The sequence below is a fragment of the Perissodus microlepis genome, chromosome 16, assembly GCF_051167445.1.
Source record: "Perissodus microlepis isolate ML-2025 ecotype Zambia chromosome 16, ASM5116744v1, whole genome shotgun sequence".
NCBI lineage: Eukaryota > Metazoa > Chordata > Actinopteri > Cichliformes > Cichlidae > Perissodus > Perissodus microlepis.
Genome location: NC_140476.1, coordinates 4,030,644 through 4,045,539, shown reverse-complemented (window position 1 = coordinate 4,045,539; position 14,896 = coordinate 4,030,644). Strand labels below are relative to the sequence as shown.

Here is a 14,896-nt window from a genome sequence, read left to right as displayed (position 1 = left end):
TGTGATTGTGTAACTTTATTAGCAGGGTCCTCCTGAAATGCACCAACAACATTGAGAGTAACATCCTCCTCCTGTGGAGGTCGCAATATGGCGCTCCCCAGTGGCTGCAGCCAGACCCTTCTCATGAATTTGGACACGACGATAGTAGCTTGCTGTTAATGTTGTGCTAACAGTAGCGATTAGCTAGATACGTTAGCCGTTGACGTCAGCGCAATTTAGTATCCGGTATACAGAAACTGTTTTCCTAACAAAACCACTGTTATAATTAAGTGAAGGTGCTCCCAGCTAATTTGAACCTTTGGCTTCTAAAATATGTGGTTCAATTGCGTGCTGCGTACATAACCTAATGTCAGCTAGACCGAAATTAAAATTTAATATATTGTTAAAGTCACTAAAATGGCGCCTGAAGCCTGTTGTGACGTGAGCTCTGTGTCTGCTCTAGAAACTCTGAAATTCTGTAGATCTGAGCCGTACATTAAATACTCACATGAACCTGTACTTTGAATTCTGTATGAGCTGTATACAGCTATGCATAAGTGTTTTGAATGAATAATTGGATTAGGTAACTCTAACTTTAATTATATAGAAATGAATAGAAATGTGACATGAGAAGGTGTGTCCTTGACTGTTCCTGTATAACTTATTTTCGGACTAGTTGACAAGTTATGCTCCGGTCATTTGATGTTTCCAAGATAGATGTTCTTTTGTAATATAGTTAATTTTTCTTTGTATATTTCATTTATCCACCATCATACATACAAGCTAAGAAGTGGTCGTTATACTAACAAGAGTTATCAACGCTGGGCCAAAGTTCAGCACATGGTTAAAGTTTGTAATCCAGCCAGGGTGTAAATATCACTCAGCAGCCAGAGCTGAAGCAGGTAGCATCAACACATAAATCTACTCTACCCGGCTTAAATCACAAGAGCACCTCTGACCAAAAAGCTGTAGATTTTTCTTGTTTGCACAAATGAATCCAGATTCACATTAATTGTGTTCACAGCTCCAACAAAATGAGGAAGAGGAGGGGGAGAAACACAATTAGGTTGAATTACAATTGGATGGAAGGCGAGGACAAGGAGAAGGAAGCTTTGGATGAGGAGGAAGAGAAGCAGCAGGAGCATCTTTAGGGATCCCTATGATGTCATTGAGGTTTGTTTCATTAACATGGTCCTCTCACAAAGAAAGATGACTTGTTTTAGTTCACTTACTTCCTGTATTAAATAGTGATGTGCAAAACGTTGTGGAAAACCACAGAGCAGGCACGTATAGTGCATCTGCAGGTAAATGAACATCAAATCTCTAAGACAGACTGAAATCTGTATATTTATCACCCTTATGATAAAACCCATGTCAGCCATTGGTTTATGGACTTTGTATTTTGAAGCCTCCACATTTGCTTTATTGCTGTTGCTATGTTGGGACCATATTAGGATGAGGGATCAGAATCTGGAGTCGTGCACACTATTGTTTCATTTAGTGTGTATCCATAAGATTCGTACAGCAGATCCAAGTTGTGCCTTGAAAACAGGAAAGTCGTCTGCATAGAGGAGAACTTTAATAGCAGGCTTGTACAAAGTGAGGCTTTGTGCTCACATTTGCTGCAAACACTCGTTTTACCCTGTTTTGATGCAGAATTCACTTGAAATCAGGCAAGAACTGGACTTATTTTTTATAATGTGTTCTTGTGAATTGATTGTGTATCACATATGTTTGATTTGACTTTCTGCAAGACAACAGTCGTCCGCTGGCCAAAAAAGTTTTCCAAATACCTCCACGTGATCTAGCCTGGATTTAGAAAAGAATAGAAAAAAAATCTGCACCTCCTGCTTCAGATGCAATTTGTGTTTCTGTGTTCAGAGGCAGCGGCGAGAGGGGAGACCTCGGTTCATCCAGCTGGAGAGCCTGACCAGGAGGAGTCGAACATTAACTCAGCTCTTCCAGGGCACCCTGCAGACTCGGCTGTTGGCATCGGCGAGGGATGACGTGAACGCCAAACAGGAGTCCATCACAGGTCAACTGCAGGTATGCGAGTCAGACCTTCTGAGGAGGGTTTCACTTTTCTCTCTTCTTTATAATTGACTCTTTTCTCTCTCTTTCAGCTCCTTGTCTCAGAGTGGGAGGGATTTGAAGCACAAAGGGAGGAACTTGTCGTTTGGTTGGCTGATAATGATGTCCGCCTGAGTAAGGTTGACCAGCTGACAGGAAACATCAGTGAAAAACTGAAACAACTGCAGGTGTGGGCTTGTTTTGATATGACATATATTTGATATGAAACATACGTCAGAGACATTATCCTAAACTGGACTAACAAAGGACCATGAGTACAACATGAAACGTACATTACATAGTGTAAGGCTGAAGTTCATTGATCATTTTAATCATAAACTTGTTGTTGAAATGTTTTTACTGAACATGCAAGCATCTGCTGATGAAAATGTGTTGATTTATTGGTCTGTTATGAAGCGATTGCTATTTCTAATGTGTTTTATCACTTTCTGATGTTTTATTAATTAAACAATACATGTATTCATTTTTGTGTTATCTGTAGATATAGTATTTATATATATTTATTTATAGTATAGCAAATATATTTAATTATTACTGTTTAAAACACTAATATGTGACATGTATTAGTAGTGATGTTGTGCTGAGGGTTAAAATGCCTTTTTGTCTTTTGGTAACTACAAAATGACAATAAACCATTAATATATGTCTACGCTGTTCTCGTATTTATTTTACCCTACTCAAATTCAATTTATGATACATTTTATTTTGAAAGATTTAAAATGGTTTTTTAAAGAACCACTCAAAAAAGGTTCTTCAAAATGGGTTTTTTAAAGAACCATTTGAAGGACCTTTTTAAAAATGGTTCTTTAAAGAACCATTTTTAAAAAGGTTCTTTGAAAAACCTTTAAAGGTTCTTCAATGAACCACTGAAAGAAATGGTTCTTCAAAGAACCATTGTTTGAAAGGTTCTTTGTGGCACCAAAAAAGGTTCTTCTATGGCATCAGTCTAAAGAACCACTTTTGGTTCCAGTTGGCACCTTTATTTTTCTGAGTGTACACGAGGAAGTGGGAACCTCATCTGGTCCCCTTTGACCTTGTCTATGAGGGGAATGCACATGCGGTTGGGCAACACCATGATGGAAGCTATAGCATCCAAGATCGTCTCCTCAGACAGTGAACTGTGAGGTGAAAGATGTGATGAGAGAGGACAGCAACCAAACAAGTAAACACAGAGTAATAAAATCATTCATTTCAAATATTTAAAATATTATTTGAGACCTTAAAGAAGGGATGCTCAAAAGGTTTGGCATACCAGTCCAGTTTATGTGCAGAGTTTTAAACATTACTAACTACAAGGCTCCGCTCGTCATAATAAGACTGTGAGAAAGTCTCTGGCCACTTACAGGGCGGCGAATGAAGAAAAAAGTCACTCCTCCCACCAGCGGTGCTTGACCAATAAGAGGCTCTAAAATGACCCTCAGCATCCCCTGGAGCTGGAAGATTCAGAGCGAGTTTTACATGAACAGTAAGCATGTGATATAGACGATGGAGAGAACACAGAAAAATGAGATGCTCACTTTAAGTCCTTTCACACGAGTTGTGATTGCCAGGCTTACATCAGTGCTGATGTCCACATCACCATCATAACTGGAGAGTAAACTGAGCTGGTCAGACATAAATGATGACAAGAGAAAACATCACACTACTTTGTAAACTAAGGTGAAAAAATGTGTTTGACCAACCTTATATTCATGTCTAGAATCACTTCCCTATGTTCCACTTCATGTGTGTATGCTCTTATTCCAGTGATCTTGAGAGGCTGAAAAAAACGAAATAATTTTAAAAAAATCACTCGGCCACAATATATCACCTATGATGCACTTCCAATGATGAATGTCACTGAATTTTGAAGCAGAACAAATAAAAATGGTGCATAAATCAAAATCACACACTTTGTATCCGAAATGGATCTTGGTAAATGTGAACGCTTTGAGTGCAGGATTGGAGGACCTGATGGATGGCTGGATCTTTTCTCTAAGTAGCTTCTCCATGTACATCCCAATGAATGGCCACGCCTGCTCCAGCACCTGAACACATAAAAAAAAAACCACACCACTTTAGCGCAACTTGATTCAGCACCTATGAGATCACATAGTGCATAGAATTTTACTTGCTCTCTTATATGAGGTGAAAACAAAAAGGCTTAATGTATCAAATGGCTTATTTAACTTTTTAAAATGACAACTTATTTTAATATTTTTGCAGCCTAAGCCTGCTTTAAATTTCTCGAGAATCTGTGGCAAGATCTGAAAACTGCTGTTCACAAACGCTGTCCATCTAATCTGACTGAGCTGGAGCTGTTTTGCAAAGAAGAATGGGCAAGGATTTCAGTCTCTAGATGTGCAAAGCTGGTAGAGACAGACCCTAAAAGACTGGCAGCTGTAACTGCAGCAAAAGGTGGTTCTACAAAGTATTGACTCAGGGGGCTGAATAATTACGCACACCCCACTTTGCAGTTATTTATTTGTAAAAAATGTTTGGAATCATGTATGATTTTCGTTCCATTTCTCACGTGTACACCACTTTGTGTTGGTCTTTCACGTGGAATTCCAATAAAATTGATTCATGTTTGTGGCTGAAATGTGACAAAATGTGGGGCCGAATACTTTTGCAAGCCACTGCTAAGCGAGCCTACCACAGACATGAACGAGACAGATAAATATGAAGGGATGCCGGTTCGGACGTCACCCAGATCAGCAAGGCCCTCGTCAGGTGTTGAGGAACCAGGGCACCCTGATGAAAAGTGGGCCAGTTTTCAGCCACCTCCTGTACATGGATGACATCAAGCTGTATGCCAAGAGTGAACGAAACATCGATTCCACCAGGATATACAGCAATGAAATCGGAATGTCAGTCGGACTGGAGAAACGTAGTCGGATGATAACAACAACAACAACAAAGAGAGGGAAAGTAGTCAGAACTGAGGGGATCGAACTACCAGAAGGAAACATTGCAGACATTGGGGACAGTTACAAGTACTTGGGGATCCCACAGGCAAATGGGAACCATGAAGAGGCCGTTAGGAAAGCTGCAACCACCAAGTACCTGCAGAGGGTCAGGCAATTCCTGAGGAGTCAGCTGAATGGTAAGAACACCTACGCCCTGCCCGTGATCAGGTATCCTGCATGTAAGCTGGACTTGGGACTGTAAGTATGTCTGTAAGCTAAGCGGAAGGAAGTAGGCTGGGGACTGGTGAGTGTCAGCACCACGGTCCAAGATGAGACAAGGAACATCCACGAAGACATCAAGCGTGCTAAGTGAATACCTCAGGTAGCAGAAACCCAAGAAAGAGGAGGAAGACGAGGAACCATCATGCAAGGACAGGCCTGTGTATGGTATGTGCCACCGGCAAATAGAGGAGGTGGCTGTAATCCAGAAATCCTACCAGTGGCTGGACAAAGCTGGACTGAAAGACAGCACAAAAACAAACCAGAATTATGACTCATTAGTTTTGTGATTTAGAATATTTGTAGACTTTTGAACAAGTGTGCCCTCTAGTGGGCACTTTGGCTGAAGCTGTATATGTGATGTATAAAAGTCAGATAAACCTGTAAATACCTTTAATTATCTGATTCTGCTTTTCAGTCAGTTGTTAATCAATCATGTAATTAATAATCAAAATTACTTCGTATAAGAAACAGTGAGTCCAGTGTAATTCATCTTTACCATTTGTAATCTGTTCTAAAAATGAGGCCTTGATGAAAATGATTACCTTCACATCATCTATGACAAAACAACAAAGGCATCATCCCTGTGTCTCCTTCACTGTAACAAAAACAGCAAGTAGGAAAGACTGAAGCCACTATCTCATGTATGCCACCTCACACAGATTTCTGTGGTTAGGAAGTTGTGTATTTAATCATCTGTAAATGTGTGGTAAGATTAGTGATCACATCCAAGCATCCGGTTATTTACTACATCAGAGTGCAAAGATTCACTGCTGTTAAGTCACTTCTGTAGTTGGCGTTGATGTCAAACATCTGCATGTGTTGTTGTTTTGATTCAGAAGTCTGGGCCTCTGCTTCTCTCCTCATTGATTTTTGAAGTAATGCATTTTCTGCCTGCATGTTTTTGCATAACGTGGATTTTTTTTTTGAAGTTTTTCAAAAAAAAAATGAAGACAAGAGACAGAGCCCATTTACTACCATGGCAGAAATACAAACTGGTGGAGATCTAGCACCACAGCTCCTAAATGCACAGCCTCTTGATTTCAAACTACCTGCAGATGTGAGTGGATGAGCTCAAGGAAGCAACTCCACACAGAGGTGGAGACCAGAACAAAGCTGCCTCAGACCGTCCGATCTGGCCCAGTCCCTGACTTTCACTCATTTAGAATTTATACATATCATGACTCAAAAGTCATGACAACTTACAGGAGGTGACACCATTAGTCAAGAAAAAGGAAAAGAAGCTTTGTTTTGAAATTAACAGAACTAAATAAAATGAGTGTAGAAGCTTGTTTCTGTTATCAATAAGTCCAAATTTGGGGTTATTAAATTAAAATTTCCAGTGAAATCTGCAAAATTGATGAAGTTAAAAAACAAGATGCAATATGCTTAATGGTCTATCTCAGGGGTCAGCAACCTTTAACACCCAAAGCGCCATTTGGACACGATTTCCACGCAAAAGAAAACACTGGGAGCCGCAAATACTTTTTGACATCTAAAATGAAGATAACAGTCTATATATTGGTTTTTTTTACCTTTATGCTTTGTGTGAACAACTAAGGTGTGTTGCTTATGAAATCCATGAACTGCTATTGAGAAAATTACAGCTTTGGCCTGACTTTTAAAAAATTAATAATAATAATAATAATTGGAAAAAAAGCACTGTGCTGCTAAAAATTGAAAAACAGATATTTGCAAAATTCTGCCTAAATATGTATTTTACCTGGTTAATGTGTGTGGCGGGGCGTGGTCTGCAGCGCCGCTGCAGGGGAGGCGGATGCACCTGAGCGGCACCCGCAATCACGCCTCGCCACCTTAACGTCTGTGCCATCTATGCTATTGTCTTGTTGTTGGTGTATGTCGGGCTGTGAACTGAAAAGCTGCAGCCGGCTGTACAGCAACTGTGTGTGAAATGTGGTCAATAAAGAGATGCCGAAAAGCATGTTCATGGAAACATCGTCGAGTCTGCCGTGGTATGTTTACAATGGGACTTCTGCTCCTGAAGCTCTGCGCACAGTGTCTGGAAATCGGGGCTGTACGAAGTCACTTTCATCTTTACGCAGGACTGTAAGCTGTCATCTGTCAGGCGCGAGCGGTGTTTGTTTTAACATAGTTTACGGTGGAGAACAGCTGCTGACATAATGTGGATCCGAAGATCCATAATCGCCTACCTGGGGTTGAAAGTCTCGATAAATGCACGGCGTTTCAGCGGGTACGCCGGCTTCCGTGAGTGTGACGCTTATTTTGAGCGATCAAAAAATAATAGAATATAATTTTATGTTTGTATTTCAATATCACAATAATCTTCCAATTTAGAACTACAAGTTAAAAAAAGAACTAACATAAATAAAATACACTTCAGCTAATTACTTAAAATAAACCAAATTTATTTTCCCAAACCACGCGGAGCCGCACTAAAAGGACTAAAAAGTCGCATGCGGCTCCGGAGCCGCAGGTTGCCGACCCCTGGTCTATCTGGTGTCCCAACTACAAACACATGGTTAAACGTGAAGTTACCTCACTAAACCTCAAAGCCTGCATCACAGTGAAGGCTTCTCATATTACAGCACATGCAACATGGACTTTACTTTCTTTACTTTTGGGAGTTTAAATGTTCATTTTTCAAAATTTAAATCCTCTGGCCATAGTGTTATCACGCTTGTTTAATATACTCTGACAATTAAGAATACCAAAAGACATGAAAAATATTTTCTTAAAATTTTATTCTTGTTGTTTTAAAAATATCTCTAAATTTCCAGTGGAGACAATTTAGAGAATTTTTATGTTTTACAAGAAATTTAATTCAGTCCAAATGAGTTCCAATTGAGGGCCAATTCACAATAACACAGTGCTTAACAAAGTTAGTCGAACATCACCTAATGTAAGAATTACAGGTTTAAGACATTTGGGGTGTTCTTATTTCTATGACAGGTGATGTAATAAATTTGTTAAGCATTGTATATGTAGAATAAAAACCCTACAATATAAGAGAAGAAAAACCCCAACAATCAGATGATCCCCTCTGAGCAAGCACTTGGCAACAGTGGAGAGGAAAAACTCCCTTTTAACAGGAAGAAACCTCTGGCAGAGCCAGGCTCAGGGAGGGGCAAGCCCTCTGCCACGGCTGGTTGGGGGTGAGGTGAATCAGACTGCAAACATCTTAATCAGACATGTCTTACCTGGTAGGATGGATGTTCGCTGGAGAAAAAAAATGGGTTAAATTGACATTTTTTTTCAAATACAATTATTTCAATGTGTTGCAGTCTGATTCACTTTCACATTTTCCTCTCTTTTCTTTTATAGATGGAGTTCATGGGAAGCTAGTTATGCCAGCTTTCCATGAACTCGGAACTTGTACAGACAGGAATACTCACGATTGCCCCAGTTGTCCAACACATGCAGCGTAATGGAGCGGATGACGTCTACTTTGTCGTCCTGAGAGACAAAACAAAAGCAAGATGGGTTAGTTGCATAATAGTTTTCTTGACTCTTGAAAGGATGGTAAATTTAGGAATACTGTGATTATTATGAGGGAGGATATACAGATAGCAAGGGGAGCTAACCTCTAAGTACTCTGGATAGAAAAGTCTATGTGCATGTGTCTAATGGCACAGTGTACTCACGGGTATCCTGAATGTTTGGAGTGGATCTCCATTTTCATCATAGACGAATGTTCCCAGGTGGACACCACTGTCGTCTAATTCTCTCTTTCCCTGAAAAGACAGAAATAAATACAGATAAAGTTGTTCTCTATATACACATATGTAAAATGCAACAGTTGAACAGTGGTGCAGTGGAAATCTGTGACTTACAAACACTGAAAACATCCTGGGAGCACTGGAGACCTTTCCAGATGGTGACACAGTCTTAGAAATGTGACCCAGGGTCACATGACTGATGGTGATGCTGTGTGGCAGCTTAATTGTTAAATGTCCCTGGGAGCCCGCAAAACTCCAACACACTCCTGGGACCATGGGTGCTCCACCCTACAGAGAAAAAGAAACAAAAACAGAGTTCAGTTTGGACCGCTAGTGTTTGACTATTAAATCATGCAGATGTGTGAGATAGTATCTTGTTTTTTTTGTGAAAGTAGATTATACCTGAATAACGACTCTTGGGCTTACACAGGGTGGTTTTGCGGGTATCAATGTAAGCCCCCACAGCTTCAATCCAGCCTGTTCTGAAAGGTAGGACGCTGAAGACTGTTCTTTAACAATCTTTGCTCCTGTAGATAAAAACACAGAGTGAGAAAGGAATCGCAAAACAACAACAAAGAAATTCTTACGTGAATTCTGATCCGATTTCATGTCTTACCCAGTTCCTCCAGAGCAAAGTTGGGCATCCTGTCCCCAACTGGAAGAAGGAAGTCAATTCTTTTTCGTAAGTCCATTAACTCCCTTTGCAGCTCTTGTAGCTGCCTTTCCACCTGTTCTTGCCCATTCATTGAGTACTGCAATTGAGAAGAACCATTCATGTTATAATATATATATAATAATAAACTGTCATTATCTGAGTAATTTTCAGGGAATATATTATGAGCTTCATATGTTTTTCATACCTCACTCATGAACGGGGTGGAAAAGTCCATTTTCAGCCCTCCAATACTGAAAATCAATCCTGGTGGATGACGAGAAACACAGAATAAGAAGAGAAGCTTAATCCAGAAGAAAAGCACATAGTACTAGAAAGACTGTAATTGTTTGTGGAAGGAGATCATTTACCAAAACACAAGGCCAGCATGAGGACCAAAAGTCCCAATGCCTTGATGGCTCTAAAGAGACCGCTGCTGCTGCCACTACTGTATTCAGCAAAATCATGGTCATTGTAGTCAGGGACTGGATGGGGACGGGGCCGTCGCCTTTTGAAAACTCTGCACAGTAAAAACAAAATCATGTAAGAAAAAATGTACATGGAAGAACAAATGGATTATGATTACAAAACATGCATCTATGTCAGTGGATGACAACAAAGAACATGTAGACCAGCACTAACCTGTGTAAAGTCTCCTTGTAGGAGATTAACGGCTCTCCTTGGCTGCCGTAATAGCCGTTAGACTGAAGTCTTTGGCTTCTTCTCAGCATGGCTGTAAAATGAAAGGGAAACATGGGGTTAAGTGAGTCTCTAACACAAAGCTTATCAGACTTCATAACTATGATTTGAGCATGTTTCCATCAGAAGCAACTCTGTACAAATCAGTGCAAATTCTCTTATATATAAACTTCACGGTGCCAGCTTGTTCTTTTTAATGAACAGAATAATATTTGAATCACACCCATTTATGAAATCCGCTCTTAATAAAGAACTTTATTTTCCCAGTGTCTTCAAAAACATAGCGTCATATTGTTATGATTCATATCATAGCAACAGATCACAACATTTTCTTGCTTTGCTTGCAAAAAAATCTCTTTCACATGTCAGTTTGTTTGTTCACAATGTAGTTTTTAAAATTCAGAAAAAGAGGAAATCACCACAGCGGTAAAGAAAAGCTCAAAGCAACTAAATGAATTTGGCCCAAAATCCTGTCAAAAGGTTTTAAGAATTAAAATCTCTTTGTTTTTATAGTTAATATACAAAAGGAAATCAATTTTTATCAGACAAGCTGCGTCTAACAGGTAAGCAGTAAAATCACCTTTACAGTAGAATGCACTAAAAAGTGCTTTTCTGACATAATCAACTGGATATCATTTTTAAAATGTTCAGATTTGAAACACATATATTAAATGTAAGATGTGAAGCTAAAACATACTCTGTTTTTGTACTTGTTGATTTTTAGTCTAAAGATTGCACTTACCTTCACTTAAAACGAAAGTTGAAGACACTGAATCACTAAGTGTGCTTTTCCGTAAATTTGGACGTTTAGCACTTCTCACTGAACTCATCTGAACCAGAAAATTTAGGTGCAGAAGAAAAATTTCAAACCGCAACTTTTTCAGGGACGTTACAAACAGATACATGCACAAATCGAATATGACGCACGCGCGTTCCATAAGAGCAGTACTTCGTGTGCGCACGCGCAAAGGTGTGAGCGTAGTTCTGTTTTTTTTTTTTTATGAAATTTGCTCTTAATTAAATACCTTTCCTTCTCAGTCCCTTTATAAACACCGCATCATATTGTCAACATTCATATAGCACAACACAGGCGCTCACGAGCCCATGTGCAAAGGTGTGTTGCAGTGAATGAAGACAACTTTTCCATATTCACTGTCACTAATTTGTTTGATTTTGCTGTGAGAAAATTGTGACGTATATGAGAATGAGGGAAGACCACGGTCATTTCAATACGGTATTAAAGTGTAATGAAACCGTTTCTCAGAGGGAAAGTGTGATTTTAGGACACCCGAGCCAAACATTAGCGGGCATCATTCTAGCTTATAATCAACAGCGGATCCAATGCGGATCCGGGTCGGATGAGCTGGGAAGCGACTGATCCAAATCGATCCAAAGGTTGCCGGTTCGAGCCCCGGCTCCGACAGTCTCGGTCGTTGTGTCTTTGGGCAAGACACTTCACCTACCACGTACTGGTGATGGCCAGAGGGGCCGATGGTGCGATATGGCAGCCTCGCCTCTGTCAGTCTGCCCCAGGGCAGCTGTGGCTACAACTGTAGCTTGCCTCCACCAGTGTGTGAATGAGAGAGTGAATGAATAGTGGAATTGTAAAGTGCTTTGAGGGTCTTGAATAGCGCTATATAAATGCAATCAATTATTATTATTTAAACCAACTGTCAACTGGTATTTTGTAAATATAACAATAAACGCGAATTCACTGTGTGATTGTGTAACTTTATTAGCAGGGTCCTCCTGAAATGCACCAACAACATTGAGAGTAACATCCTCCTCCTGTGGAGGTCGCAATATGGCGCTCCCCAGTGGCTGCAGCCAGACCCTTCTCATGAATTTGGACACGACGATAGTAGCTTGCTGTTAATGTTGTGCTAACAGTAGCAATTAGCTAGATACGTTAGCCGTTGACGTCAGCGCAATTTAGTATCCGGTATACAGAAACTGTTTTCCTAACAAAACCACTGTTATAATTAAGTGAAGGTGCTCCCAGCTAATTTGAACCTTTGGCTTCTAAAATATGTGGTTCAATTGCGTGCTGCGTACGTAACCTAATGTCAGCTAGACCGAAATTAAAATTTAATATATTGTTAAAGTCACTAAAATGGCGCCTGAAGCCTGTTGTGACGTGAGCTCTGTGTCTGCTCTAGAAACTCTGAAATTCTGTAGATCTGATCCGTACATTAAATACTCACATGAACCTGTACTTTGAATTCTGTATGAGCTGTATACAGCTATGCATAAGTGTTTTGAATGAATAATTAGATTAGGTAACTCTAACTTTAATTATATAGAAATGAATAGAAATGTGACATGAGAATGTGTGTCCTTGACTGTTCCTGTATAACTTATTTTCGGACTAGTTGACAAGTTATGCTCCGGTCATTTGATGTTTCCAAGATAGATGTCCTTTTGTAATATAGTTAATTTTTCTTTGTATATTTCATTTATCCACCATCATACATACAAGCTAAGAAGTGGTCGTTATACTAACAAGAGTTATCAACGCTGGGCCAAAGTTCAGCACATGGTTAAAGTTTGTAATCCAGCCAGGGTGTAAATATCACTCAGCAGCCAGAGCTGAAGCAGGTAGCATCAACACATAAATCTACTCTACCCGGCTTAAATCACAAGAGCACCTCTGACCAAAAAGCTGTAGATTTTTCTTGTTTGCACAAATGAATCCAGATTCACATTAATTGTGTTCACAGCTCCAACAAAATGAGGAAGAGGAGGGGGAGAAACACAATTAGGTTGAATTACAATTGGATGGAAGGCGAGGACAAGGAGAAGGAAGCTTTGGATGAGGAGGAAGAGAAGCAGCAGGAGCATCTTTAGGGATCCCTATGATGTCATTGAGGTTTGTTTCATTAACATGGTCCTCTCACAAAGAAAGGTGACTTGTTTTAGTTCACTTACTTCCTGTATTAAATAGTGATGTGCAAAACGTTGTGGAAAACCACAGAGCAGGCACGTATAGTGCATCTGCAGGTAAATGAACATCAAATCTCTAAGACAGACTGAAATCTGTATATTTATCACCCTTATGATAAAACCCATGTCAGCCATTGGTTTATGGACTTTGTATTTTGAAGCCTCAACATTTGCTTTATTGCTGTTGCTATGTTGGGACCATATTAGGATGAGGGATCAGAATCTGGAGTCGTGCACACTATTGTTTCATTTAGTGTGTATCCATAAGATTCGTACAGCAGATCCAAGTTGTGCCTTGAAAACAGGAAAGTCGTCTGCATAGAGGAGAACTTTAATAGCAGACTTGTACAAAGTGAGGCTTTGTGCTCACATTTGCTGCAAACACTCGTTTTACCCTGTTTTGATGCAGAATTCACTTGAAATCAGGCAAGAACTGGACTTATTTTTTATAATGTGTTCTTGTGAATTGATTGTGTATCACATATGTTTGATTTGACTTTCTGCAAGACAACAGTCGTCCGCTGGCCAAAAAAGTTTTCCAAATACCTCCACGTGATCTAGCCTGGATTTAGAAAAGAATAGAAAAAAAATCTGCACCTCCTGCTTCAGATGCAATTTGTGTTTCTGTGTTCAGAGGCAGCGGCGAGAGGGGAGACCTCGGCTCATCCAGCTGGAGAGCCTGACCAGGAGGAGTCGAACATTAACTCAGCTCTTCCAGGGCACCCTGCAGACTCGGCTGTTGGCATCAGCGAGGGATGACGTGAACGCCAAACAGGAGTCCATCACAGGTCAACTGCAGGTATGCGAGTCAGACCTTCTGAGGAGGGTTTCACTTTTCTCTCTTCTTTATAATTGACTCTTTTCTCTCTCTTTCAGCTCCTTGTCTCAGAGTGGGAGGGATTTGAAGCACAAAGGGAGGAACTTGTCGTTTGGTTGGCTGATATGGATGTCCGCCTGAGTGAGGTTGACCAGCTGACAGGAAACATCAGTGAAAAACTGAAACAACTGCAGGTGTGGGCTTGTTTTGATATGACATATATTTGATATGAAACATACGTCAGAGACATTATCCTAAACTGGACTAACAAAGGACCATGAGTACAACATGAAAAGTACATTACATAGTGTAAGGCTGAAGTTCATTGATCATTTTAATCATAAACTTGTTGTTGAAATGTTTTTACTGAACATGCAAGCATCTGCTGATGAAAATGTGTTGATTTATTGGTCTGTTATGAAGCTATTGCTATTTCTAATGTGTTTTATCACTTTCTGATGTTTTATTAATTAAACAATACATGTATTCATTTTTGTGTTATCTGTAGATATAGTATTTATATATATTTATTTATAGTATAGCAAATATATTTAATTATTACTGTTTAAAACACTAATATGTGACATGTATTAGTAGTGATGTTGTGCTGAGGGTTAAAATGCCTTTTTGTCTTTTGGTAACTACAAAATGACAATAAACCATTAATATATGTCTACGCTGTTCTCGTATTTATTTTACCCTACTCAAATTCAATTTATGATACATTTTATTTTGAAAGATTTAAAATGGTTTTTTAAAGAACCACTCAAAAAAGGTTCTTCAAAATGTTTTTTTTAAAGAACCATTTGAAGGACCTTTTTAAAAATGGTTCTTTAAAGAACCATTTTTA

The 14,896-nt window shown here is 39.5% G+C and overlaps 2 protein-coding genes across 4 annotated transcripts; one reads left to right on the top strand and one right to left on the bottom strand.

Moving 5' to 3' along the window:
* The first annotated feature begins 686 nt into the window (after positions 1–686).
* LOC146370240 (uncharacterized) lies at positions 687–2,457 on the top strand. The gene is made up of 3 exons (XM_084908790.1): positions 687–1,152; positions 1,861–2,025; positions 2,103–2,457. The coding sequence occupies exons 1-3, from the start codon at positions 1,096–1,098 to the stop codon at positions 2,268–2,270; spliced, it is 390 nt and encodes a 129-aa protein (XP_084764916.1). The 5' UTR covers positions 687–1,095; the 3' UTR covers positions 2,271–2,457.
* A 485-nt stretch (positions 2,458–2,942) lies between these two features.
* Positions 2,943–12,152, bottom strand: LOC146370239 (sperm-associated antigen 4 protein-like). 3 transcript variants are annotated; one of them, XR_014797220.1, is made up of 13 exons: positions 11,029–12,152; positions 10,230–10,320; positions 9,959–10,107; positions 9,796–9,854; positions 9,552–9,687; positions 9,338–9,462; positions 9,050–9,223; positions 8,861–8,950; positions 8,612–8,672; positions 3,753–4,097; positions 3,588–3,657; positions 3,414–3,503; positions 2,943–3,188 (listed from the first exon to the last, which is right to left on the bottom strand). XR_014797220.1 is itself a non-coding variant. In XM_084908784.1 (10 exons), exons 1-10 carry the CDS (start codon positions 11,222–11,224, stop codon positions 5,337–5,339), a joined length of 1,221 nt encoding a protein of 406 aa, XP_084764910.1. In that variant the 5' UTR covers positions 11,225–12,152; the 3' UTR covers positions 4,190–5,336. The 3 variants fall into 3 exon arrangements, 2 of the variants coding, with proteins under 2 accessions (XP_084764910.1, XP_084764911.1); XM_084908784.1 differs by lacking the exons at positions 2,943–3,188; positions 3,414–3,503; positions 3,588–3,657; positions 3,753–4,097 and adding an exon at positions 4,190–5,476; XM_084908785.1 differs by lacking the exons at positions 2,943–3,188; positions 3,414–3,503; positions 3,588–3,657; positions 3,753–4,097 and having other exon boundaries at positions 6,939–8,672.
* Between the last annotated feature and the right edge of the window lie 2,744 nt (positions 12,153–14,896).

Excerpts from the sequence above, each read along its gene's own strand:
- LOC146370240 (XM_084908790.1), top strand. The coding sequence starts at position 1,096 with ATGAGGAGGAAGAGAAGCAGCAGGAGCATCTTTAGGGATCCCTATGAT. Across the intron at positions 1,153-1,860 it reads ATCCCTATGATGTCATTGAG|AGGCAGCGGCGAGAGGGGAG; the intron begins GTTTGTTTCATT and ends TTCTGTGTTCAG. Across the intron at positions 2,026-2,102 it reads CCATCACAGGTCAACTGCAG|CTCCTTGTCTCAGAGTGGGA; the intron begins GTATGCGAGTCA and ends TCTCTCTTTCAG.
- LOC146370239 (XM_084908784.1), bottom strand. The coding sequence starts at position 11,224 with ATGGAACGCGCGTGCGTCATATTCGATTTGTGCATGTATCTGTTTGTA. Across the intron at positions 9,463-9,551 it reads CTTTGCTCTGGAGGAACTGG|GAGCAAAGATTGTTAAAGAA; the intron begins GTAAGACATGAA and ends TTTTATCTACAG. Across the intron at positions 9,224-9,337 it reads GCCCAAGAGTCGTTATTCAG|GGTGGAGCACCCATGGTCCC; the intron begins GTATAATCTACT and ends TTTTCTCTGTAG.